This window comes from Notamacropus eugenii, chromosome 3, assembly GCF_028372415.1.
Source record: "Notamacropus eugenii isolate mMacEug1 chromosome 3, mMacEug1.pri_v2, whole genome shotgun sequence".
In the NCBI taxonomy this organism is placed as follows: domain Eukaryota; kingdom Metazoa; phylum Chordata; class Mammalia; order Diprotodontia; family Macropodidae; genus Notamacropus; species Notamacropus eugenii.
The window spans coordinates 227,551,910-227,579,333 of record NC_092874.1 but is presented as its reverse complement, the minus strand read 5'-3'; the positions used below and the strand labels follow the sequence as shown (position 1 = coordinate 227,579,333).

General features: G+C 49.2%; 2 protein-coding genes across 4 annotated transcripts in view; both read left to right on the top strand.

The window, feature by feature from the left end:
• Positions 1 to 13,801, top strand: part of ZNF385A (zinc finger protein 385A) — a 28,572-nt gene extending 14,771 nt beyond the window's left edge. For 2 of the 3 annotated variants that reach the window (XM_072654917.1, XM_072654919.1), the window contains 6 exons: positions 3,692 to 3,802; positions 5,828 to 5,990; positions 10,969 to 11,211; positions 11,725 to 11,894; positions 12,177 to 12,272; positions 12,467 to 13,801. In XM_072654917.1, coding sequence (XP_072511018.1) covers positions 3,692 to 3,802; positions 5,828 to 5,990; positions 10,969 to 11,211; positions 11,725 to 11,894; positions 12,177 to 12,272; positions 12,467 to 12,697 — 1,014 coding nt within the window. In that variant the 3' untranslated portion in view covers positions 12,698 to 13,801. The remainder of the gene's footprint in view (positions 1 to 3,691; positions 3,803 to 5,827; positions 5,991 to 10,968; positions 11,212 to 11,724; positions 11,895 to 12,176; positions 12,273 to 12,466) is intronic. The other variant, XM_072654918.1, reaches the window with a different exon arrangement.
• Positions 13,802 to 16,579: 2,778 nt separating this feature from the next.
• Positions 16,580 to 18,662, top strand: GPR84 (G protein-coupled receptor 84). The gene is made up of 2 exons (XM_072654915.1): positions 16,580 to 16,789; positions 17,245 to 18,662. The coding sequence occupies exon 2, from the start codon at positions 17,277 to 17,279 to the stop codon at positions 18,462 to 18,464; it is 1,188 nt and encodes a 395-aa protein (XP_072511016.1). The 5' UTR covers positions 16,580 to 16,789; positions 17,245 to 17,276; the 3' UTR covers positions 18,465 to 18,662.
• The last annotated feature ends 8,762 nt before the right edge of the window (positions 18,663 to 27,424 follow it).

Below are 27,424 nucleotides of genomic sequence, written 5' to 3'. Positions count from 1 at the left end.
GAGACCCTGCATCCCCATCCCCTTGTCCCGGGCTTCTGCGGTCCCTGTTCCCGCCCCCGGTCCGGGCCCGCCTTCAGCCCCTCCTCTGAGGCGGGGCTCAGTCCCCGGTCGGTACCGCCTCCCTCTACCCCGGCCGGCCCGGCCGCACAGCCCCGAGCCGCACGGGCAGCGAGCGCCGCGTCCCTGGCCCGGCCCGGCCCCTCTCCGCCCGGGTTCTCCCACCCCGGGCCATGGAGTCGCGGCCCCCGGGGTCTCGCAGGGTAAGCGACCCCGGACCCCCCTCCCCCCGCTCCCCTCCGCTCCCCTCGGCTCCCGCCGCTGCCGCAGCCCCCGCCTGCCCCTCCCCTGCAAGCTGCCTCTCCCATCCATTGAACCCCTGGTTCCCTCACAGGCCCCCACAGCCCTTAATCGCTCCCCACCCCCACATCAGATCCCCCGATCCCAAAGAAGCCCGCCCAAACTGCCCCCTCCACACTGGATTCCCCACCAGTACCCCCAGGATCTCTTTTGGAGGACTCCATATCTTCAGGCTGCTGCCACCACATCACCAGATTCTCTACCCTTCTGCAGATTCCCATGCCTTCCAGAGCCCACTGCATCTTCCTTTTCTTTCATCCGAGATTCTCACCCCAAACCTGCCCTCTTTGTGCCCTCTACATCTCCCAGGATTCCTTCCTACCTCTCCAAGTCTCCCACCTGCTTCTGTGAGACAAGCCCCTCACCCGTCCTCCCTTATCTCAAATCTGGATGTCCCTCTCCTCCAGGCCCCCGATCTCTGGCCTTCTCTCTTCCTCTCCTATCTAACCTCTTTCCTGGTCTGTTTGTTTTTAATTCTGTGGGGATTTTGGTCTGGGCAAAGGGTGAAGAAATCAATAGAGGGGCACCTGGCTTTATCAGATAAAAGGCAATGGAAGGAATGAATGTAATCAAAGCCCCCCTCCTCAATTTCCCTTTCTGGTTCCTCCCTGCTTTCTTCCCTCCACCCCCCCCCCAATACACATAGCGCCTTTCCTGATTTATTCCTCCCTAGCTTTTCAAGAAGACAATCCACTTTGATTTTTAATCTTTGAGAACATCTAAGGGAATATATTTTGGGAGCCCCCATGGAGAAGGCCCCTGTATCTCAGGAAGAGGCTCAGGGATGGGGATGGGCTTTGAAATAATCAGAACTGGGAGCTAGGTCATTTAAGTCCCCCTGACCTTGGCCTGAACCATTCCTTCTCTGTGGATAGAATTGGGCCCAAGCATTCTAACACCAAGGCTGACATTTATTCCAGTTTCCTAGGAAGGAAGATACCCAGAAGGGAATTGTATGACTTGGGTATCACTCAACCTTTCCTCCCCACCTCTCCCTCACCCCCTGCCCCACTATAGCATTTACAGAGTTAAACTAGACCTTTCCCAGAACCTGAGAGTAAGATGGGGAAGCTTCTGAAAGGAAGGTTCTGTCACCCTGGAGAGGAGAGAGAGAGAATTAGACAGGGCCAGCTTCGGGTCAAGAAAGGTCGAGGGAGGGTAGTTGGGAAGCAACAGAGAAAGGACAGTTTCGAAATCATTGTCAGCGCTGTGGGGTTTTAGCATCTGGGGTAGAGGGCAGGAACTGATGGGATCATCCTGCCTCCTTCACTCCCTCTGCATTCCTCCTCAGCCCCCCCAACTCACATACACACACACACACACATACATACATACACATACACACACATGCGCACACACGCACACACACACACACACACACACACACACACACACACACACACACACACACCATTCTCTCTACCCCAGATCATCCGACTTGGGTTTCTTGGCCCATATTGAGTTTCAGGTTGGGCTGAATCTCCAACCCCCACCCTGCATGTAAAGAAGCAGAGAACTCGGGGGCCAAGGAGCCTGGGTCCCACCTGATAGGGGGAAGGGAACAGTTTAGGGTCTTAGGGTGAGATGCTTTCAGTTTTGAAGGCCTAGGTCTAGCAAGGGAGTCTGTATCACTTCTATACTCTCTCTCTCTGTCTCCCTCTCTCTCTCTCTCTCTGTCTCACACAGACACACACACATAAACACACACACTTATATGAATGCCAAATACACATTATACATATACTTGGATAAACACACATATGTAGGTTACACAACACAGCCGTTCACCCATGTCTACAGCCCTGTACACACAGAGATAGATGTAGATAAGCAGCTGACGTATAAAAAGCACATGATACCCATTCACGTCCCACCTATACACAGACTTATCATAGCATGCTTAATACATACTCACACACACACACACACACACACACACACACACACACACCTCCTTCCATTGGTTGGCTTTTCCATCCATGTGGGCTTGGTCTTTCAGGGGGCTAGGGAAGATAGATACTGACATCTGTCAATCAAACTTTTTTTTTTTCTGGATGAAGCTAAGGCTTTTAGCACTACCATTACCAAAACTTGAAGATGCTGAATGGTGGGCATCATCAGTGACCTTTCTGTCTGGTGATCCCAAAGCCCCTTTTCCAGCCATAAATTTCTTCCCTCCTCTTCTGGCAGTTACTGGGGATGGGTAGGTGGGAGCCGAGTTGCCTGGGCTCCTCTCCGATCATCCCCCTGATTCACTTTTCAAACCCAGAGTCACCCTGAAAAGAGTGAAATCAGGGCAAGGGGAGTTCAGCCGTGGAACTGAGGATCTTGGAACCCTGAGCCACCCGCCCTCACTTGACCCCTCCATCTGGATGATTATGTTTCAACCCCAGCTTGGCCCCATTCCTATGGGTGGTCCCTGTCACCACCCATTCTTTCCCATCCCCAGCTGCATTCCAGGCCTGCCACTCCCAGGCCCCCTAAGAAGAGAGAACCAGATAGAAATGGGGGCTGTGAGAAGCTGTCGGTCAGTGCTGAGGGTCTCCTGGCTCCATCCTTTGGCCTCTCCTGGCCCCCTGTGGCAGAAGAAGTCTTCACAGGAACTCCCAATTTCTCCCTTCCCCATGTGGGCTCTTGGCAGGCAGTTGAAGAGACATCTGCTGGCCCATCTCTCTCCCAGGGTAGGGAGAGATGCTTTTCAAATCCTGACGAGCACAACAGCTCAGGCCCTGGGGGCCCTGCTGCTCAGGGACAGAGATGGCTCCAAGATCCCTAACTTTCTCCCGTTAGCCAGTGGGAAATGTGAGAAGGGCCTGGAGCTCCTAACTTTCCCCACCCAACCCAGTCCCTTAGCTGAATTCCAGTCACAGATACATTTTAGGAGTTACTCTGGTCACCAAGTGTATTGTTGAGACTAGAAAGCCCCAGATGGGGTCACTGGTAACTTATTTTGCCATTCTATTACCATGTATCCAAGGCCTCCAAGACATTCCTTGTCCAGAGCAGGGCCCAGAATGAGATGTCCGGGGAGAAGGATCTTACTCCTTTCACTTAGGTTCAGTGGGAACTGGTCTGGAAGTTCAGCAGCCATGGCTGAAGGCAGAAAGGATGAGTTGAGGGGTTGGGAATGATGGGGTTGGGAAAACTAGGGCTGAAAGTAGGAGAGGATATTGACATTGGGAGTTTTGAGGTCAAGCATAGTTGGGGGTGGGGCTGAGAAGGCCAACGTGCAAATTGTAGTACGGAGATGCTGAAAAAGGAGATCCTTTTTTGACCTTTGGAGACCAGTGCAGTTTGTTAGGGTCCGTGACTCATCCCCTAACTCTGTCCTCAGATGGATCCCGTGCAGAAGGCTGTCCTGTCCCATACCTTTGGGGGACCTCTACTCAAGACCAAGCGGCCAATCATTTCCTGTAACGTCTGTCAGATCCGATTTAATTCCCAGGTGAGGGGCCCAAATCAGCTAAAGAGAGAAAGATAGGCAGGAGATGAGGGGACATTAAGGTGATAGGGATGGAGGCTGGTGGGACATTGGTGGGAGAGAGGAGGGGTCCAGAAGGACAGTGGGGGGGATCTTGGGACAAGAGAAGTGGAAGCTGGGGGGACACTGGAGGAAAGGAGGGGACTGAGAGGACACTGAAGAGAGAGGGACAAGGTTTGCTTTACTTTAGACGTGAAGTTGACAATACACCCTTGATACACAAACGACTACATCAAGTAACTTGTATTATTTCTTGGTACCAATAGGCAAGCCTTCTCTCAGGCCCGCTTCAGGCAAGCTGGCCCTTCTAAAGATCACCCCTCAGTTCCTTCTAGCTATAATCTTCATGGAAAGCTGAGACGTTCCTTGACCTGGGGAATTTCCAGAAGAGGAGAGATTAGGTTTGAGAAAAGGAGGAGTCATGTGGAGTAAAGGCAGGGGGATGGCTAGGATGACCCTTCCGGAGTCCTGTGTGATAACAAAGAGAATCCATGACCCATGATTGTCTCTTCTCTATGTAACATCTTTTTCTCTTTCCTCCACTCACCAGCTCCCTAATATATACGCACATACACACACACACAAACACACAAACACACACATATCACCTTCCCCAAGGACCCAGAAAGAGCTCCCCACAACCCAGGTGTCTGAGCTTCCCTGACAATCTCCTTTCTGAGTTTCTGCAGTTTGGAATAGAAAAGGAATTTTTGTAGGATCTAAGTGCTTTGAGATCTTTTGGGTGAAAACAGCAAAATTTCAATCTGCTGAAGATCTGTACAGTGGATATTAGGACAGAATGTTTATTTTCTGTCTGTCTGTCTTCTCTTCTTCCTTCTTCGTGCTGCTGGGCTCTGTCTTCTTACTGCCCCCCTACACCCAGCCGGCTGAGTCTGCTCTCTCCTCTCCACCCCTTACATTCCTACCTCTATCCCTGGGACCGTGTGGCTCCTGGGATCTTGTTCACCCAGCAGGAGGTTACTGTATTGGGGGAGGGGAAGAAGATAGAGAGACTGGTAGAAAAAGTCTACAGTGTGAGGAGTTCAGTCATTCGGAGTCAGGTACATGACCTAGGCGTCCAATTCTCCTAAACTTCTTGCCCCGGTCACCAGTGGTATGTGGAGATCTAGGCACAGGGAAACAGCTCCCCTTTCCCCCCACTGCCTTCTCTACCTCACCCTCCCACCCCCTACTGTGGGTTCTGTTTTGACAGCTGTCTCGGTTTCTGTATCTGTCTTTTCAGCTAGAGCTAGAAAGCTAATCCAGAGGGCCTGTGGCCAGGGTCCTCCAGGGTCTCTGCCATGGAGACCTCAGGGGAAACAAAACCCAGGGGAAACAAAACCCAGGGCGATTGGGACAGGGACACACACACACACACACACACACACACACACACACACGGTGTAGGAGCTAGATGGGGCTAGGGAGTTGCCAACTTCTAGGTAGAGATATTCTTAACTGGGGGTCCTTCAATGTGGGATATGTGTGTGTGTGTATGTATGTGTACGTATATATATATATATCTATATATACATATATAGATATAGATATATACATATAACTGCATTTAATATAATTGATTTCCTTTGTAATTCCACGTATTTTACTTAGTGTATTTAAAAATGTGATTCCAAGAAGGGATCCAAAGACTTCCCTAGCCTTCCAAAGAGACCCAGGAAACACAAAAAAGGTTAAGAACTCCCATTCTGACATGAGAACATGAATCTCTGTATATAAGAAGTATTCCTACTTTTTTCAACTGAACACCCCAAAAAGAATTGGGATGATTTGGAATCATGTGTAAATACAGAGATCAAAATGATTTTTTAGATTCTCTCTTCCTCTCCCACCCAGTCCCCCCAGGCATGAGACCTCGGGGGAAGGGATAGAGAGTCTGTATGCAGAGAGGCGTGCAGGGTGAGGAGGAGACGGAGGCTCTGAGGGAAAGAATAGATTCTCAACCCTTCTCCTGATTTCCCTGTTCTTCAGAGCCAGGCAGAGGCACACTACAAGGGCAACCGGCATGCCCGACGTGTCAAAGGCATCGAGGCCGCCAAGACTCGGGGCAAAGAGCCTGGTGTAAAAGAACCTGGAGACTCGGCACCATCAGGCAACAGCCCTCCCAGTGAGGATGGAGGGGGCCTTCGTCCAGGTGTGTCTGTCATTCCCATGATATACATACACATATATACACGTTATATACACTTATCCATATTATATATACATATATACATTATATACACATACATATTACATATTATATATACATATTACACATACATATATGTTCCTCTGCATCTTTCTGACTGTCTTTCTGTCTCTCTACTTGTCTCTATATCTCCATGCCTCAGTTAGAAGGAGGGATAGACATAGTAGACATCTTTTTATCTGGGGGAAAAAAAGAGATCTGGGGATTTCAGTGAACTCCAAGCACCATATGAGGTGACAGTGTGATTTGGCAGGCAAAAAAGCTCATAGGTAACATTCAGAGGCCTGTCTTCCACGGAAAGAGGAGCTGATAGTGCCACTGTACTCAGCTCTCACCAGACCATATCTCAAGTGATAACGGAGTTCAGGGAGGACGTTGATAAGCTGAAGACCATCCAGAGAGGGGCAGCCAAGGTCTTGAGTCTAGGTCATAAGAGGATCACTTGGAAAAACTGGTGACATTTAACCTGAAGAAGTCTCAGAGGGGATGGGGTGGGGGTGGGGGGGTGGGGGGGGTGGATATTGTTTCTGTCTTCAAATACTTGAAAGGCTGTCAAGAGGAGGAGGGATCAAGCTTGTTTTGCTTGGTCCTAGAAGACAGAACTAGGGACTATAGGTAGAAGTTACAAAGAGGTACTCCTAACTGCTAGAGCTGTCCTATAGTATAAAGGGCTGTCTTTCACCTCATGGGAGTGCTTCAAGAAAAGGATAGGCAGCCACATATTGGAGGCGGGGGGAATGAGTTTGACTAGGTGGTCTTTGAGGTCCCTTCCAACTCTGAAATTCTGATCTTGGTTACACTTGATCTTTTTTTGCCTCTAATTCTTTACATTCTCTTTCAGCTTCTATCAGTCTGTCCTACCCCACTCCCAACTCTCTCTTTCATCTCTGTCTCTATTTTCCCCCTCCCTCTCTGCCTTCTCTGTTTCTCTCCCCCTTTCCTTCTCTCTCTCTCTCTCCCCTGTTTCTCTTATCCCCTTCTCTTTCCCTCTCTTTCTCTCCCTTCTCTGCTTCTCTCCCTCATCCTCTCTGTCCCTCTCACTTCACCCTTATCTGTTTCCCCACTTCTTTCTCTCTTTTCCTTCTCTCACTTTCCCTCTGTTTCTTTCCCCCCTCCTCTCTCTCCCTCTCTCTCCAGACTCTTCTCTCTCTTCTCCCACTCTTTTTGTTTCTTCCCCCTTCTCTCTTTCTCCCTCTTTCTTTCTTCCTTCTCTGTTTTGTCCCCCTTCTCTCTCCCTTTCTCCCTCCCTCTCTTTCTCCTTTCTGTGTCTATCCTCCCTTCTCACTTCCTCTCTCCCTTCTCTGCTTCTCTCCCCATCCTCTCTCTCCCTCCCTTTCTCTCTTCACCTCTTATCTGTTTCTTTCCCCCCTTCTTTCTCTCTCTTCCCCTCGCTCTCACTTTGTTTCTGTTTCTTCCCCTTTTCTCTTTCTACTCCCCTTTCTTCTGTTTCTCACCCTTCTCTGTCTTCTTCCCCTCTTTCTCTTTCTCCTTCCTCCTATCTCCCTCACTCTCCTTTCCCTTCTATCCCTCTGTCTTCAAATATACATATATATACACGTAGAGATAGGAAATACACATATAAATGTAGAGAGGAAAAGACTATATATATGTATATCTGTATGTACAGTGGTGTGCGAATTGGGATGAACTAGAATAATAAAATTTATTGGCTTATACATTTAACCTCACAACTTTCTACATCTTTCAAAAAACTTTTAATATGCAATAATGACCTCCCTTTGCCATAATTATTCATTTTACATGATTCTGAAATGAGTCTATAAGATTTCAACATGTATTCTTTAATTTCTTATTATGACTACATTTTAATCACATTGGATATTAAGTTTGTCTTAAGAGGAACAATCCATATTTCTAAGTTGAGCCTTAATTATAGGCCATGGGTTTTCCATCCATGTCCACTGAGACATATTTATCTCCATCCCTAGGATAAATTTCTTATCCATTCAGGATGTGTCATGGCACAAAGTTGTGTGGAGGTATTCCATTTCCATTTAAGAATTTACATAATTCCAGAACAATTCTATTTCTCCAGTATGTCAATATATTTAATAGAGAATTTATTGTTTTCTTAATGGGGACAAGACTTTAAGGGCCACTAGAAGTAAAAAAACAACCAAAAAAAATCCAAAATTTTTTTGGTGCATATTTTACAGTCTGACAAAGAAGCCTAGGTCACTTGGACTTCTGATGACAATTCTGAATGAAAGAATGAATTCAGAGAATGAATTCATCCTTGAATGAAAAGTGAGTTTCATCAGTAAAAATCACATTTTTTTTAATTGTCAGTAATCCAGTCTTTGTATTGTCTTGCCCCTGACAAGCATTTTTCTTCATAGCAATGGTTAGCAGCTGTTTTTTTTTAACTTGTCTTCTCATTTTTCTTCCAAGTTCAAGAAGCCTTCAATGCACTATAGAGGAATCAATAACAACCCATCCAGCTGCCAGGTCTCTCTGAAGGTCTTTGCTTGTTTTTCTGAGAATTAATTAGGCTGTTTCACAGCAATAGTTTTTCCATTTTTTGGCATTGTTTTTTGTTGTTGACCTCACTTTCCTGTGTGCTTCAGTGCAACTGATCTTGTCTCATTGTGGGCTTGAATGAATCTTGAAATGCTTGGCTTCCCCACACCAACAGCTTGCTGTAATATCTCTAACAGTCATTGAAGTGTGCTCATTAAGAGTGACACTTTTGCATGTTTCCTTGGAGTGATATCCACTCTTAAAAACCACAGAATTAAAAACACAACAAAAGATAACACTAAAACATGTATAAATATACATATATATAATATGAAATCTAGCATTCAGTTGACAGAATTAATGAAACGTGGGGAAATCAGCCTCGTCTGGTTTCACGTGATCAAGGTCAGGCATCCTGAGGCAGCCTAAAGCCAGTAAACGCACACAAGAACGATCAGTTCTGTCACAAAATGAAAACATACCAAAATTCTTGCTTGTCCCAAGTCATTTGCACACCACCGCACATATGTAATGAGTGGTCTATCCTCCCTCCCTTTCTGTTTCAGTCTCTCTCTCTATTCCCAGTTCTCCCCACCTAGGTAAGCCCATGAGCCAAGCTCAGAGACCCCAGTGATCTAGACTTTCCATCCTGTTACCCCCTAGACCCACCACACCCCACTCCAGCTTTTCCTTGCACAGAGTCCCTTCTGTCTTCCCTGAAGCCCAGCCCAATGACTCAGAGGAAAAGGAGGTAGAATTGGCAATGTCTTGACCTGGCTCCCCTCCCCAAGAAGAGAGGCCCCTTCACAGGGGAGAGGAAGTTCAAGAATTCTGAGTCGTCTTTCCTCTGTACTCCACTCTTCTCTTTTCAGAAACAGTGAAAAAAGGCAGCTAGACTGGCAGTCAGGAGACCTGGGTTCGGGATCTGGCTCTTCCATTAACTAGCTGTGTGACCTTGGGCAAGTCACTTATCTGTGGAGCTCACCATCCTCATCTTTTAAAATGGCCTCTGAGGTCCCCTCCAGCTTTAACTCTGATTCTGTGATCTCAAAGATCTCTCCCAGTTCTTCCTGCCAGCTGCCATTCCAAATCCAGTTTAGAGTCAAGAATTTGAGAGAGAGAGAGAGAGAGGAATGAGTGGAGAGGAGGGAGACACGTGGACTGGTCATCCTCCCCACCATTATTCTGATATCACAGCATCAGATATGTCACAGTCTGATTCAAAGGAGCCCAGGCATCCCTCTTTCTCCTCTCTCTCTCCTTGACTCAATATCTCCAAGCAGGCTGTGAAGAAGGGATCTAGGCTTGGAGCTTAGAGACAAAGGGAAACCAAATGGGGGAGAGAGTCAGAAGGCCTGCGTCTCACGGCTGAAAAGCCTCATGACCTTGAGCCTCATTTTTCTCTTTCAGCCTCAGTTTTCTCATCTGTTTTAAAAAAAAAAGGTAGTAGGGGGACATAGAGAGGGAGAGTGATGCCTTCCTTGTCTACTTCTCAGGACTGTTGTGGAGATCAAATGAGATCATGGGAAATAAAGCTTTGAAAATGGTGAAGTTTGATCCAAATGTCAGTTCTGATTATTGTTATTAGGTGAGACAACAACAACAGGGAGAGAAGGGGAGGAACAGTAGGCTGGACAGACAGAGTCTTGCCCTGGATGGCCTCTCTAGGGTTCCCTTTTTCACTCAACCTCTTTCACCCCCACGCCCGGCCTCCCTCTGACCCGGAAACTGGATCATCTGTAGGAGCTGGAGTTTCCCCAGTTGAGTGTTGAGAGGCTGGAGCCCAGACCCAGGACTGGACCCTGTGCATCTTTAATGGAACCATGAATTATAAAGCAACTCAGCCATGGTCCCTGCTCCTTCACTCTCTCTGTCTGTCTTTGTCTATCATGTTTCTCAGTCTCTAACTATCCTTGATCCCATCTCTTTCTCCTTGATCCCATCTCCCCCTTTCTCAGTGCCTCTCCATGCATCTCTCCTTCCTGCCCCCCTTCTTCTAGCTTTCCTCTATCGGGGTGGGGCAGGGCCCTGGGGATCAACCAGGCCCAGAGCCCAGTGAGGCCAGGCCGGGCGGGTCCCGGATCAGCAGTGCCTCTCCAGCCTAGCCAGGCAACCTGCCAGGATTCTGCTAAGCAGGGAGGGATGTGCTCATTCCCTGCAGAGGAGAACAGCAGAGGGGAGAGGGGAACCACTTGGTCATTACCAGTTAGCAGGGTAGAAAACTTAAAATGCAAGCTAGGTGTGCACACCAGAGAGCTGGGAGCTCCAGCCTGGAGGTGGTGGGGCATGGTGGGGATGGGGGCGGGGGGCATGGGACTGGATTCTCTTGTCTGAAAAAATTCAGGGTAAGGAATGGAGGATTGACTTTTCCTTGGTGCAAGAGACTTTTCTTCAGAGGCAAATCCTTGTGACCCATGTGTTTCTTTCCCCATCCTCTTAGCTGTGGTGGAGAACGGGCTGGGCCTGGCCCCCAGATCCCCTGAGAAGCAACCTGGTGTCCCCTCCCCACCCAATGTCCCAGAAACTGGACGGGGTGGAGCCAAGGGTGAGGGGAGGACTCCAGCTCCAGCCCCGCTGCCAGGGGGCAGCAAGGAGGAGGAGGAGAAGGCCAAGAGGCTGCTATACTGCGCGCTGTGCAAGGTGGCTGTGAACTCCTTGTCCCAGCTTGAGGCGCATAACAAAGGTAATGAGTGCCCACGAACCTTTTGACCTTCCCAATCCGCTGACCTCAACTGACCTTGGTCCAGGACCCTTCTCCCAGCCTGGGACCTTAGTCACCACATCGGTCCAGCCTTATCCTCAGCTTCCCTGGCTCACCCCCTCCTCACTTCTGTTATGACCCTGAAATGTCTATGTTCTCACTCTTAACCCTCAATAGGCTCTCTGGCTGTCTGAATTCTCTGCAGTAGGTCAGTCAGTCAATTCACATTTATTAAATGCCTAAGATGTACCAGGCATTGTGTTCTCCAGCACCAGTGAAGCCCACTTCTTCCCTCCCTCCTCCATCCCCAAGAGTCTCAAAATTGAAGTACCTAAGGAGTTAGGACCTGGAGGGAGGTGATGAAGTGTTCATTAGGAACCTGTATTCCCTATTCTCCCTAGAACTTTAGGAGCTGGGAGATTAGAGGAGAAATAGGGGGACCAGGGATCTAACTTCCAGGCTCATCTCCTTCCCCCCCCCAAATCTCAAATGCAGGTACCAAGCACAAGACAATCCTGGAGGCACGCAGTGGGCTGGGCCCCATCAAAGCGTACCCCAGGCTGGGCCCCCCCACCCCTGGGGAACCTGAGGCCCCTTCCCAGGACCGGACCTTCCACTGTGAAATCTGCAATGTCAAGGTCAATTCTGAGATCCAGTTAAAACAGGTAAGTTAGCCTTCCAGATGCCTGGTGTCTATTATCCGGGGTTGGGGAAGAGATGCTCCCCAGGAAGGATTAAACCCCCTAGAAGCGAACTTGGGTGGCCTCGGTTTCCATCCTCCAGGGCGAGCACCTTTTTCCTTAAAGAATAATGAGTGGGTGACTCCACCCTCTCCACACCCCAACATTCTGGGCCGAAGCTCCCTCCTCCCTCTCTCTTACCCCTACCCCAGTTTCCTGTTGCATTTCTGAGCCGTCCCCTATATGCCTCTCTCATCTTTCCTCCAGCACATCTCCAGCCGGCGGCACCGGGACGGCATGGCTGGTAAACCTAACCCCCTGCTGAGTCGCCACAAGAAGCCACGAGGCGTTGGGGAACTGGCGGTGAGGCGGGGTACTCAGAGCCAGAGGATGAGAGTAATAGGAGGGATGGGGAGAGAGGTCCCTAGAGGGAGGGGCAGAGGGGCGTTTCGAGGCCTGAGAGTGGAGAGGGACTTGCTGGGGGTAGATAATGGATGGGGGAGAGGGTGCCAGGGCTCCCGTGCGCAAGGGGTAACCCGTGCCTCTCCTTTCCGCAGGGCACGCTGACTTTCTCAAAGGAGCTGCCTAAGTCCTTGGCCGGAGGTCTCCTCCCCAGCCCCCTGGCGGTGGCCGCAGTGATGGCGGCAGCGGCTGGCTCCCCGCTGTCCCTGCGCCCTGCCCCAGCTGCCCCGCTCCTTCAGGGCCCCCCCCTCACTCACCCTCTGCTCCACCCGGCCCCTGGGCCAATCCGAACTGCGCACGGACCCATCCTCTTCTCTCCCTACTGACCCCAACCCTGAACCCCCAACCTCCCCCCCATTCCTATTGGGACCCAGGCTCTGGGCCCCCCCAAGCCCGCCCCCCTCCTGGCTTTTCCTGGGAAGGGGTCTCTCTTTCCTCCCCCAGACCACCCCGAGGTACGGGGTTCCAGGAATGGGAAGGAGGAAGCGGGGGAGGGGGCTCAGAAGGGGGGGCACCCCAGATCTCAGGGAACCCCACCCCTGCCCCACCCTCTCCCTCATAAAAGGGGGGGCATCTCATCCCTAGCCCTTTTGGAGATTACCCCTCTCCCAAAAGCCATGTCCATCCAGTCCCTACCCCCAAACCTAGCACAAAAACGGGGTTCACAAGCCATGTCCAGGGTCGGGGTCAGGGGTGAGGGTCAGGAACGGATTTTCTTGGCAATAATCGGACTCTGGGACTCTGGATCCCATACCCCCAAACCGAAGCGCTTCCGTGAACATCCCCATGGAGGGGGCAGGTGGGATCTGGGGTCCCTCATAAGCACTTTGGCATTTTGGCCTGCAGCCTCACTGTGTCCACCTGGCCCATCCTTCCCCCTTCCCCCACACCTGTTCCAACCCGTACTGGGGGCAGTATTTGTGGGGGGTGGACACATCCGGTGACACCCCTGCCTTCCCCCCCTTACACATACCCAATCTCTAGCCTGTACTCCCTCCTCCAGCCCGGGTTTCCACTGTCTTCTCACCAGCACCCATGGTCCATGGGGGTACTGAGGGGGGCAGGGGGTGTCCGTCCAATCCGAATCCGCCCCGGCCCTGCCTTCCGCAAAACTGTGAGCGAGCAAAAAGCAATAGAAGCCCCTTCCCCCTGCTCTTCCGCCGAAGGATTCGCACCCAGAGCTGTAGCCCAGCTCCCTGACCCCTAGCCCAATTACCTCACTCCCCTCCCCACCAGCTCCCTCAACGGCACAAGTTGGGCGGGGGCGGGGCCTCTGTGTTTCTCTGTCCTCGGTGTTGTCTAATTTCTGCAGTCCTGGGGAGGCGGCCCCCCATCTGCACCATCACCATCACCTGTTTCTGCTTGATGATGTAGCATCTTCAGCCTCCCAATAATAAAGTCCAGACTCGTTCTGCCCTTCGCTCCCCAAAGCTTAGTCTCTCAATTTCCTTCTCTCACCTCCACCGCCACCCCCCAACCCCCCTTCCCGCCCCCCCCCCCCCCCCCCCCGGCCCCGGTGACCGTTCTCTTGAGTGCTTGGTTCCGTGGAGGGTCTACTGAGTTTGGGAACGTGGTGGTGGGGAGGGGGGTATCCGGGAGCCAGAGGGTGGAGGGGGTGGGGATGGTTGGTATCTCCAGGAGAGCAGTTGAGTGAGGAGCACCTCCCTCTTTCTCCCCGCTCTGTCCCCCGCAACTTCTAGTACTTAAGCTCAGCCATCCAGGAAAGACAATTGCCTGCTTTAAGAGACACAGCTGTTCCACAAGGCGGCGTCAGAGACACACAAATAGACGAGGTCCAGCCCTCAGAGGCACCGGCGGGTGGAGAAGCGTAGTTAACCTTGTAACACAGTTACGCCCCCCAATTCTAGATGAAACTTCTTATCCCTCCAGAGACGCACGACTTCCAGAGAGTGGAATGGGCTTGTGGGACATAAGATCACACACAACGATCCACGAGGACCCACCTTCATCTCTACCTAACACACAATCAGCACACTTTCAGACTGCGTATGTGTGTGCGTTCAGATTTTGTCTGAGAGAACCCTAGTGTCTTCAACCAGGTTCTCTTTCAGAATTCAGCCCTATCTCCCTCCTCCTCCCCACCGTGCTATTAACCCGGTCCCATCTTTGTCTAGACTGGGGATTCTCAAACTCTTTGGTCTCAGGATCCCTTTATTCTCTCAAAAATCATTGAGGACCCCAAAAGAGCTTTTGTTTATGTGGGCTAAATCCATCAATGTTTTCTGTATTCGACGTTAAAACTGATAATAAAAAATATTTATTGTCATTTAAAATGAACGATAAGAAACCCATTACGTTAGCATAACATTTTTATGATGAATAACTATATTTTCTAAAACAAAAAAAAATCAGTGGGAGGAGTGGCATTGTTTTTTACATATTTTTGCAAATTTCTTTAATGACTGGCTTAATAGAAGACAGTTGGTTTAGCTTCTCATATTTGCTCCTGCATTCAATCTGTTGCAATGTGTTGTTTTGGTTGTAATACATGAAGAAAATCACACAGATATGTAGTTGGAAAAGGGATGAGTATTTTAATAGCCTTAGCATCATTATGAAAATGGTTTTAACCTCTAGGACTCCCTGAAAGGGTCCAAGGACCACTCTTTGAGAACCACTGCTAAGAATTCCCAAACATTTTTATCTGCTTTCTGGGCTTTCAGTAATATCCATATCCTCTATCTAATATGAAAGGAATACATTTTAGAATTTACCCTGCAAATGAGTAAAATGAAAAAATTAATTTCCATAAGATAATAATAGTGAGTTACCAAATATTCTCTGACCCCTTTAATAAGCTACTTGACACTTCTTTGGGATACTCCAACCATAGATTGGGAGCCCCTGATCAGGGAGATTGGAAACAAACAGCTTAACTCAGAACCCCACCAATGCTCCTTTACTCATACCTTAGTCTTGGAGAAATGAGAATAGGACCAGTCAAGTAGAAAGAGGGAAAGCTAGGGGAAAGAAAAAGCAAGTAGGGCAAGAACCTTCGCTGCGCTCTTGAGAGAAGAAGGCAGAAAGACTTTGTGCCCAGAAATAGAGTCCAACTATATGTCTGTTCAACCCTACAATGAGAACTAGGACGTTGGAGAAAGATAGGAAGGAACTGAGGGGAGAAGGAGGAACAAGGGCTGGAGAGCTTTGGGGTGGGGATGAAGAGAGGAAGAAAGGACAGAGAATACTGGAGGAAAGATAGTAAGGGGCTAGAGAAATGCCAGTGAGACAGAGGGCAAATGTTTGACAGCGATGTGGGACACTTCAAAGTGAGGCTGAAGGGAGGACAGTGGGCGTGAAGGATATTTCTGGCCACTTAACATGGAGCTTGCTGTGGAATTACTTACACATTGTTGAATGTTTAATAAATGCTTGTTGATTCTGGAGAGAGAGCCCTGAATCTTGCCTTAGTTTTCCATCTTACCTGGTCTTCTTTACTAGAAGGACAGGAGGAGGGATTACTAGAAAAGATACGTAAGTGGTCTCCTGGCCTCAGGGAAATGGAAATCAAAGCTTCCTTGGGAGAGGAACCAATGATAATATCTCAGGATAATGGGAAAAGACCTGGATTTAGAGGCATCAATTCAGTTCAGTCGTTTTTCAGTTGTGTCTGACTCTTCATGACCCATTTGAGATTTTCTTGACAAAAATAGAGTGGTTTGCCATTTCTTTCTCCAGTTCATTTTACAGATAAGGAAATTGAAGAAAACAGAGTTAAGTGACTTGTCCAGAGTCACACAACTAGTAAATATCTGAGGCCAGATTTCAGGAAGACAAGTTTTCCTGACTCCAGGGCTGGCATTTGATCCACTGTGTCATCAAGCTGCCATTATTTAAGTCTTAAATATTGGCTCTGCCACATATTACCTATGTGATCTCGAGTAATTCACTTTTCTGAACCGCTGTTTCCTCATATATAAAATGAGATAGGGTAGGGTCATCTCATGTCAGAAAGAGACCTAATGAGCTCCCTTTTCTAGGGGTCCTCAAGCAAAGGCTTGAAAGTGGAGCTATAGAGGGGCCTACCACACAGAACTGGATGGCGTCTGCCACTTTGAGATGTAATTGAACCTAGCAATTCTGCTTCATGAGGTTGGGGTGAGAGGAGGTGTTTAGTGAGGGAATGTAGAATCTGGTTTCTGAGAAGGGAACGGAAAAACTGGAGGGGTCTGGAGCAAGGAAGTGGGTGAGGGGATTTCAACAGAGAAATTCAGTACTTCATCAGTCCTACCGGAACAGAGGAAAGAGGCCAGAAATGGGGGAAGAGGAAGAAGGAGGTGACCAGAGAATTTGGCAATTTTGGAGCGTCCAGATACTTTCTTGGTATAACATTCATCTCGGATACAGGAGACTAGACTTCACTCACTGCCATCAACCACCAGTTGACTGTAACTTAGGTAAGTTGGCTTTACATTATATTTGTGTAAAAAAAAGGAAGTATACTGGGGTACGGGAGCCAAGTGGGGAAGATCTACATGTCCTTTCAATTTTATGTTTTATTCCCCAAGGAAGAACAGATCTGAGCTCACTGAGGCACTGATGGTTCTGCTAGAACCAGGGGAGGGGTTAGAGGGCATCCTGACTCCCATTCCATTGGATACAGTATCAAGGGAGGGAAGAATAAAGCATTAGAAATTTAAGGAGTTAATTAATGAGAGGGTTAAGGATCTTGGGAGAGATTAGGAAGGGAGAAGAAAGATGATGAAAAGGCCTAGGAAGAGGTATGAGGGAATTTTTAAGTTGTAAATTTGGGATAAAAGTGGGGTGAATAATGTCACTGGACTGCATAAAGGGGATATACACAGGATGACAGCCTTTGCCCCCAACTTCTGATCTCGTCTCCCTTTTCTAGATACTCAGTTCTGACCCTCTGGCCTCTCAACTATGTTGAATACCTCTGATGATGCCAACTTTTCTTGCTACCACTCATCAGTAGTGGACTATCGTTACATTGCTGTCATCTGGGGTGTGGTGGTGGCAGCAACTGGCACTGCTGGCAACCTGCTTACTCTGATGATCCTGGGTGCCCAGCCCAAGCTCCGTACCCATTTCAACCTTCTCATAGCCAACCTCACATTGGCCGACCTCATCTACTGTGCTCTTCTGCAACCATTTTCTGTGGACTCCTACCTCTATCTTCATTGGCGCACTGGAGCTACTTTCTGCCGGGTCTTTGGTCTGCTCCTCTTTGTCACCAACTCTGTCTCCATCCTCACCCTCTGCCTCATTGCCTTTGGTAGATACCTTCTCATAGCCCACCCTACTCTCTTCCCTCGGATCTTTACAGCCAAGAGAGTAGCATTGACATTGGTTTGTACATGGGTGGTGGGCATAGCGAGTTTTGCCCCACTCTGGCCCATCTATGTCCTGGTGCCTGTCGTCTGTACATGTAGCTTTGACCGAATGCGGGGGCGTCCTTACACCACCATCCTACTGGTTATCTACTTTGTGCTTGGGCTCAGTTCTATTGGCATCTTCTATTGTCTCATTCACCGTCAAGTGAGGCGGGCAGCCCAGGCACTGGACCAGTACAAACTTCGCCAGGCCAGCCTCCGAGCTGGCAATGTGGCTGGGGCTGGAGAAGCCCTATCTGGACACTTTCAAGAGCTAGACAGTGGTCTGGCATCAGGGACGACCAACGAGGGGACATCATCTGAACCAGCCAGTACTGTAACCACCCAGACGCTGGAGAATGATTCATCTAAGACAGGAAGTCAGGAAAACAACAGAGTATCTAGGATAGAAAAGATGGGACAGGGGGTGGCTACCTGCCCCCCACCTGCTAAAGCAACTAAGAAGGCCCAGAATGGCTCATCGGAGTTTGGGAAGGTGACTCGCATGTGTTTTGTAGTATTCCTCTTTTTTTGCCTCAGTTACATCCCTTTTCTGCTTCTTAATATATTTGATGCTCAAGTTCAGGCCCCACGCATCCTGCACATGTTTGCGGCCAATCTTACCTGGCTCAACGGTTGCATCAACCCTGTACTTTATGCAGCCATGAACCGTCAGTTCCGTGAGGCATATGGGTCCATCCTGAGACGGGGAACTCAGAGTTTCCGAAGACTCCGGTAACCCTTTAGGCACTGGAAGGAAATGGGTCCCACCTATACTACCAACGAAGTCAGCATCATGACCACAGGCACAAGCAGGGCATGTGAACATCTTCATGGATTGAGTCCTTTCTGTGCCCATCTTTCTCACTCCCCCACCCTCCTTCTTTGTGTCAGCATTACTATTAATAAACAGGCTTGGTGGTGTTTGTCTCTGCAATTTGGATCCGGACAAAGAGGAACAAGGGCTGGGGCTCAAGCTGGGTTAAAAGTTGGGAAGACTGACTCTGAGACCATCACTTTACCTTTCAGTTATAAAATCTCTAAGGCTCCTTTCAGTTCTAAAATCCTATAATTCTAGGAGGGTAAAGGAAAGATAAGCAGGATTCATAGCAACAAGATTTCAAAGCCTAATTAAAGCTAATTTGCATATCATTTGCATGCAGCAAGTTTTTTTGTTAAAATTTCCAGAATGCCCCACCTTGCAGCCCTAACTCCTTTCCTCCTAAGGCTCCCCAGCTTCTTTGGATAGATGGAAATATCCTGGAAATACCCCTCTCCTGCTCTAGTGCTGCTGGCCCTAGTCATAGCCTATTCAGAGAGACCTTCCAGTAGTATATTCCATAGGGGTAGGATATTTAAATTGTGTCTTTGGTTAGGAAACTGAGCAAGAGATTTCTGGGTGTAGATACTGGGGGTAGGCATGTCAGGGTTAGAAAGTAGAATGCCAACAGCCCTCACATCACTGTTTATCCCACCCCCATCCTGCCTTTGTGAAAGAGGAACAATTAGGAGGAGAGGGAAGGAACCTTAGGAGTCAGGAGAGTCTAACAGGGGGCCAGGGCCTCCCTACCCTAAGAAGAGGGAAGTGGGAAGGTAGTGTGTGTCCATGGACTACATGTGGCCACTAGATGATGCTGGTTTCACATTTTCCCACCTCCGGGGGGGTGGGGGTGGGCATCTATCTGCTCAGAAGTTCCACCACTTTTCTCAGTTCGTTCCCTATTTCCCAAAGACTGGGGGTAAGAAGTTTCCCATTCTGAGACATGGAGGAGCTGAGGAAGAAAGGTGATTCCTATAATCAAAGCAAAGTTAAACCGAGACCTCTTTTAAACATTCCCAAGCTCCCCTGGGGTTAGGAAGACTTGAACTCAGAGAGAGAAGCCAATCCAGGGAGAATGGAGACAGACACAGACCGTCCTGTCTTCTTTTTTCCACCCTACCCTTCCCCCCAAACATATGGACAGTATCATTTCCAGGAAATTCAAAGAACTCAAGGATCTGACCTCCCAATCTATGGCTTTATTTTCTAGATTCCCCCCTTCTCAAAATAAATTACTCATAAACGCAGCAGAATCTTCATTCTCAGAAAAGGTGAGAGGAAAGGAGGAGAGAAGAGAAAGGTGGACAGGGTAACCATAAAGTCTCCAAAGGGCCATTCGGTAGGAACAAGAGAATGTGATCTTCCATTGCAGTAACAGGCTTTGGGGTTAGACTCCAGAAAAGACCTCCCAGTTGGCAGGGAGAATCTGAAGCCAACACGGGGAAAGAGAGTAAATTAAAGGGAACGCAACAGCCCTTCAAACCCTTCTTGGGTCAGGGTGGAAAAGCCTCGTGGGAAACTCGGAAGGAGGATGCCCAGGCAAGGCGGCACCCTTCCTAGCTGCAAACGGCTGGAGCCTATGTGATCAGGGTGAAAACACGGACAGGAGCGAATGAACGTATGCACGGATGCCTAAGTGTGAGCGTGATGGATAATGGATGAACTCATTGGCTCCGTGCGGCTCGTCGGGCGTCCGTGTTTCTGAGGCGGCAGCGTGGCACAGGGCTTTTTGTGAGGTGCACATTAACACCTTGGTCCCTGTTTCTTACTTGGGCCGGAGTTCTGTTTTTTCGTTAGCTTCCTTCCCATGCCTTGCCTCACCTTCCTTTTCTTCTCAGCATATGTATGCTTCTCTCTGTTAGTCTCTCTCTCTCCTTCCTTCCTTCCCCCTCCCTCTCCCTCTTCTCTCTCCCCCTCCCCTCTCCCTCTCCCTCTCCCTCTCCCTCTCCCCTCTCCCCTCTCCCCTCTTCCCCTCTCTCTGCTGCTTTCTCTCTCTCTTTCTCTGTCTCTCTCTGGCAGATTTATGGTCATTTCAGGGGCTGCCATTGGCTAAGCTCTGACAGAGCCTGATTTAGCGCCCTGCCCCATTGGCCGAGCCTGACAGACCGATTTACGAGTTGTTCTGCCATTGGCCAAGCTTCCCAGGCTCTGATTTATGGTCCTATGGCTGGGGGGGTGGGGTGGGGGAGTGGAGGGAGGGGGGCTGGAGAGAGGATGCTCCTCCTTTCTTCCCCTCCCCCCTCCCCTCTCCCGTCTCGCTCCTCTGTTCTCTCCCTCCCTCTTCAAACACAACCCCCCTCCTCAGCCCCCTCCTCCTTTCGGGGAGAAAGATGGAGGGCCTTAGGAAGCAAGATGGGGGGAATTCGGGGGGAGGCCTAGAAGGGAGAGATGGAAGAGTAAAGGAGGCTTGAAGGAAAGAAATGAGGGAACTGAAAAGGAAAGAGGGATTCTGAGGCTGAGAAAGGAAAATGAAAGGGGACTGAGGGAGGAAAGATGGGGAAACTGAAGGGAGAGGGAGCTAGCTTGAGGGAGGATGTGATTATCCACTCCAAACACTAGAAAATAGGGAGACTGGGCCTTTCCTTTTCAGATCTGTTAATTACACTCTCCACCCTGAGAAACAAGAGTCAGAGATACATAAGCACAGAGATAGGAGCGAGCAACAGAGGACAGGAGAAAAGAGAGAGACACAAAGAAGAGAGACAGACAGACAGAAAGACAGAGACAGAGACAGAGAGGGAGGGAATTTAACTGGGTTTGGAAAACAGCTTGATAAGAAGAGGTCAGATCCTAAAGAGAAGCAGGGCGGATAGGAGAATTCCCTGCCCCTGCAAACCTTCCCCCCCCTCCCCACCCCACTCCCCCGTGGGATTTTTCAGACTTGGGGAGGGGTGGGAATCTTAGCACCAGACCCCTGAACTCCTCTGTTCTGCTCCTCTTCTCAGTTAAATTTGTGACTTCAAATTTAGTTTCCAGGATTTGGGAATATTTGTGTCCTAGTAATAATAAGCATTTCTTATTCATCTCAATACTGAGTTGGGAATAGAAAAAATGGTGCTCACCCTCAAGGAGATGACAGGAAACAGGATAAAGAAGATGCACATATAGAAAAGCATACTACATGTGTACCAAATGAAGAAAAAAAAAAGGTAGTTTGGGAAGGGAGGCCTTTGGCAGCTGGGGAGCTCAGGAATTGCCTGAGTTTGAAAGGATTCCCAAGAGATAGAAGCAAGGAGAGAATCGCCCCAAAAGGGAGGGACAGCTGGTACAAAGGCAGAGGTGAGAGATGGAGCATCATCTTTAAAGACTGAACAGAGGAATTTTCTATCTGATCTTAGTAGAAACAGGAATCAATGAAGTTTACTGAGGAGCAGGGAGATGTGGTCAGATCTACACTTTAGGAAAACCACTTTGGCAGCTGTGTAGCACAGAGATGAAAACTTGAGACCTGGAGACCAAAGGGGAAAATAGACTCCTTTTTGTAATAAATAGTCCAAGTGAGAGGTAATGACAGCCTGACCTAGGGGGACACTTGTGTGAAAAGACAGGCTGTATTAGAGGAATGCTGTAGAATTAGAAATGAAAAGATTTGGCATTCTGTGGTTGGATACCTTGATTCAAGGTTGGGAATGTAGGTGACAGGAAAGAAAGATGGTGATTCCTTTGACAGTAACAGGAAGTTTAGAAAAGGAGTTTGGGAGGGAAAAAATAGTTTAAACATGTTAAGTTGGAAATGACTCCTAGACACCCATTTTGAAATGCAGTAGGTAATCTCTGAAGAAAGATTAGGGCTGAAAATATGGATTTGGGCACTATCGGTGTGAAGAGGAAAATGATGACATTATCAGGGGTTGAGAGAGAAGTAAAAAGGGTGTAGGATAGTCTTAGGGTATAGTCCCCATATGTATCAGGAATGACCATTCTGGTGTCATAAGCAGCCTTTCTCCCTAGCCCCCAGGCTCGTGGGGGTATACGTACACACATCAGGAAGGATGTGTTATGATGATCCAACAAAAGAGACTGAGAATGAGCAGGTAGGAGAAGAACCAGGAGGGAGTGATGCCATGCAAATCCAGGGACTATCCAGAAAGAGAAGGTAATCAATAGTGTTGAATACTGCAGAGAGGCCCAGAAGGAAGAGGACTGAGGAAAGACTATCAGATCTGGCAATTAAGAGCTCACTGGTAATTTTGGAAAGAGCAGTTTGAGTGATAAAGTAGGAAGCCTGATCGAAGATGGTTTAGAAGAGAGTGAAAGGAGAGAAAGTAGATGTACTTGGAGCAGATGGCCTTTTCAGGGGATTTGACTGAGAAAGAGAAGAGATCTCTAAGATAATAGCTGTGTGTTGGGTGGGGGTTGGGGGTGGAGTGGGCTGTGCTGAGGGGAAACAAATAGGGAGCCATAGTGGGAGTCTCTGGTCCAGGCTCCTCACTTAACTGCTTGCCCTTTCTTCCACTGGCCAGAGAAGTGAAAACCTTGGCTCACTAGGGGGATTGTGGAACTATGGTAGAGAAAGAAGGCATGAGGATTCTTCATTCCAGGAAATTCCCCACAGGCACTTGGGAGCACTGGGAGCAGGCAAAATTCAAAGGAGAACCAGAGACTTTTTATGGCCCCTCAGCATGCCTACAGGATGGGAACTGGGCTTTCCAGTTCCCTTCTGTCCTCAGAGTTGTGGTTGCTGAGGAGCTGAGAAGAGGTTAAAAACACAGTCATGGCCTTTTCTGCTATGGACACTTTCTCTCCACAAGAGAGGAAGATATCTTTCAACACCCTCTTACAGTCTGGTCCCTGGGAATAGGAATGTGGGACCTAGGACGTGCACCTCCTACAAGTCTCTACCTCCCCACTCTCCCCAGCCTTGTGTGACACTGTAACACCACACACACATCATCTCCTACTGCTGACTGAGATAAATGGAAAAAGACAAAGGCCTTTCCATTGGTCCAGTACACCAGAGAGTGGTTATGTTTCTCTAGCCTTAGCTCAAATCTTACCCATACCCACACCTCTGTTTCTGTGCCCTGGTATTCCTGATTCTCCCAAGCTAGCCCTCTCTAACCCAGATAGGGCTTCTTCTGGGATTAGGCAAATAATGGTGGTAGGAGGTGGATAGATTGGTGAGAAAAGATACAGAGAGCAGAAAGAGCCTGGGGTGACCCACTGCCAGTGCTTTTGGCCATCTCTGGCATCTTACAGGTTCTACAAAGAGAGCTACTGTTCCAGAAAATGATTTTACCCATCCCTAATCCTAACCTCTTCATTCCCTGAGGCAGGTGAGTACATACAAGAAAACTAGGTTACAGGGGGATGGAAGAGGAGAGTTGGGTTCTGGGCTGGCCCTTTAAGAGCCACTTAGGGTCAGAGAGCCTGGGCTACAGGGAAGGGAAGGAGCTGATGTCAGAAGATAGATGGGCAGCAAGATGGGGATTGATGCTAATGGGGGAGCTAAAGCTAAGTACCCAGACACTCTAAGGGCAGAACTGCAGATTTGTCTTCCTTATGCTCACCCCCACCCCACTGCAAACCAGGGCTGTAAATCTGCTGCCTGGATTGGGGAGGGGACCAGACACGTGTCCCTCTCCCTCTCTCCTCTCCCTTCCCTTTCCTATCTTCCTCCCCCCTTCCCCTCAACTTCCTTTGTCTCTTCCTAACCTTCTCCCCTAACACACAGAGACATCCATCTACACTCAACCCTACATCCATTGAAATCCCCAGTTGCCAAGCAAAGGGAACATTTACAGTAGAAAGGTTTGAGGGTAGACTGCAGGGAGAACTGACCAATAATAGGTCTGCAATAAGATGAAAGGGGGCCCTAGGGAAGGCTGGTGAATTCAGTTTCCCTACGCCTTTCTTCCTAGGCCATTTTGGCTGGATCACAAGCAGCCTTTCCCCCTGACCCCCACTCTTCATAGCTCCACTATGGTGGCTACAGGGAAAAAATGGCCTGGTCCCCAAGGTCAAGTGCCAAGAAAGGGGGAGAAGTCTTCTGGAAGCTGACGGGGCGGGGGGCGGCATGCTGGTTCGAGCAGGGACCCTCAGGTCTGTTCAATCACAAAAGAAATTGAGTAGGGGGGATGTTGGGAAGAGGAAAAAGGTGCGAGTGTGTGCATGCGTGTGCGTGCGTGTGCATGTGTGTGTGTGTGTGTATGTGTGTGAAACATTTGCATTCTCAAGTTCTGGAGGGTGTGGGAGGGACTCTAGAGGCTGGTTTGATTTGGGAGCCAGCTCGGGAAAAGGCGTGAGCCGTCCAAAGAGAGATATATAGTCCAGTTTCTTGGAAACTCCCAGACCAACCCATCTCCCTCCTCTCTGTCCCCCTCCCCCTTACGCCCCCCACCCAGCCTGCTGACAAGAGAATATTCAGGCCAACATTCTATTTACTGTAAAGGCACCGACACACCAGCAGCTCCTTCCCACTTGCCTAGGATCTGGGGGTGGGTGGGTTGAGTGTTTCTGGGCTGCTTCAAGGTGACTAAGTTTTGGCCCCAACAAGGCCACTATCCAGGCAGGACTGTCTCTCAGCTTTTGGGAGTTCTGTGGAAGTTGTCAATGCTTCATCCACTGATGCTCCCCACTGCTGGTTATGCTTGATTATGAGGAACTGACCCCCCCCCCCCCTTCCCAGACTAACTTCCATCTCTCCCACTGCCTAATTTCTTTTGCCCAGCCCTGGATGCGGATGGAGAAAAGTGCCTCCTTCCTTGTCACATTCCACTGGTGCCAAGCTTTGGAAAGTCAGAGGCTGTCATGGTAATACTCTCCCCCTCCATTTCTGTCACCCTAGTCTGAAATCACTCTGGCACCTTTGGCTTTCTAGCCTGGCTTCTTGTACACCATTGAGTCATTCTCCCCACCCTGTTCCCCCAGACTTCAGGAGCAAGGGAGGGAGGGAGCGAATGAGACAGGAAGGAATGAGCTATTAGAAGGGAGTAGGAGGCATCTAGTCTCCCAGTATCCCGATCAGTTTCCCCAACCCCAGTCAGGGTCACTGCCCCCAACCCTTTCCTCCAGTCCACTTCCCCACCCCCAACAATAAATCCTGCCTTTGTCTTTCTCTCCCAGCCGCCCTGGTAGGCTGGGGGTCAGAGGTTGGGAGTGAGCGTGTATGTGGAGGGGGAGGGGTCAGTGTGTGTAGGAGAAACAGAAGCAAAAGAAGGAAGGGGAACAAGAGGGAGAGATAGTCAGGAACAGCTGGTGGGCAGGCACTGAGGGGCTAGGGAGGAGAGGGGAAAAGGGAAGTGCACCCCCTCCCAGGGGGAATGGGGCCTCTCTGCTTCATTGATTCAGGCTGCAGCATTTGGCCTGCCAACATTCCAAAAGAGCAGCCCAAAATTTCTGGGAAGAGGTGGGAAAACATGGGAAGGGCTCCCATAGCATGAGGAATGCCAGGGAGATGGGGGAGAGGGGTGGGCTTGAGGCAAAAACACTAAGGAAGATCACCATATAATGGGAATACTGTGGGAATGTGCTGTCCCTTCCCCCAAAATACACATAGATTTATGGGCCATTATAACTAGCCTGCCCCAGGAGAGCCAACTTTCCCCACTGGGCCTTCAGGCCACTTTTCTGCCTCCTTTCTCAGACTTCCCCTTTCTTTAGTGTTTCTCTCTGCCCTGTGCCTTCTCAATCTATTCGTTTCTCAATATCTTTTGTATTTTTTTTCCTCCTCTGTACCCCCTTTCTTCCTGTTTCTCCATTTGGTCATCTGCCTCATCCTTACTCAAACAATCCCCTAACTTCGTCCTCCCTTCTTATCTCCTTTCAGCCTTCCCTTCCCTTTTCCCTACCCTAGCACCTACAGCTTCAGGGAGACCCCAAGAATCAAGTACCATAGGAGAACTTTCATGTGGGAGTCATCTAAGCGGTTCAGGGTGGGAGTGCTGAATCAAAGATTCTTAACCTTTCTTTGCGTGGTGGTCTGGTAAAACCAACGGACCCCTTCTCAGAAGCATGTTTTTAAACAATTGAAGAAAATGCTAAATTTCAATTAGAGGTTATTTAAAAAGATGATGTAATTTTTTTTCCCATTCAAGTTCATGGACTCCTGAAATCTATCCATGGATTTCTTAGGGATCCATGCACTGTTGGTTAAGAATGCTTGTCCTAGTGAAAGAGACTAAAGTAGGAAGGGAGGGAGGAAGGAGACTACAAGCTAATGTTGAAAGTAGAAAACTTAGACATAAGAGGAGTGGAATAGGAGATGAAGCAGAGGCAGGGTGCAATGGGGCAGGAGGTGGTCCCCTAGAGATAGTGGCTGAGAGATATCCTCCGAGCCAGACTCCGATCTAGGTAGACAAGCACAAATAGAGAAGACAAACTGAGACTCTGCTAGGAGCCAGATGCCAGGTCTGAAGAGAGGCAGGTTTTGGCTGGGTCTGGCTAAACTCCAGACACCCTTGTCTCCTCTGCAGACAGAAACTAAAGCTGCCTATCCCCTCCCAGACTTCCCCCCTTCCCTATTCCCCCTCCCCACCCCAATGACATCAGCTTTGGCTGCTTCTGCCCCCAATGGCCCACTGGTTCTGCTGATGACACACCACTGGGGTGAACTAAAGCAAAACGAAAGACTTTCACCAGGGAGAAGAACAGGGGCTTGGGGAGCCCTTAGGGGATAATGGTAAAGAGAAAGAGGGGCCAGCAGCACTGGAAGCAGGGGGGGCCTAGGACTGAGGGACACTGGGGAAAGGGGCCAGGGCTGCAGGGGAACTTGAGGAAAGAGATCTAAGGGGTTTAGGGAGCACTAAATCACCCTGTGGGGGGGATCACCCTGTCTGTGCTCAGTAGGGTGGGGAAAGGGTAGAACTGGGGGGGGGGGGGAGATGAATGGAGGAATTGCCACATCTGGCAGGCAGGTGTTTGGCACAATTAAATCTGCA

Bases quoted from the DNA above. Each gene is read 5' to 3' on its own strand.
- GPR84 (XM_072654915.1), top strand. From the start codon at position 17,277: ATGTTGAATACCTCTGATGATGCCAACTTTTCTTGCTACCACTCATCA.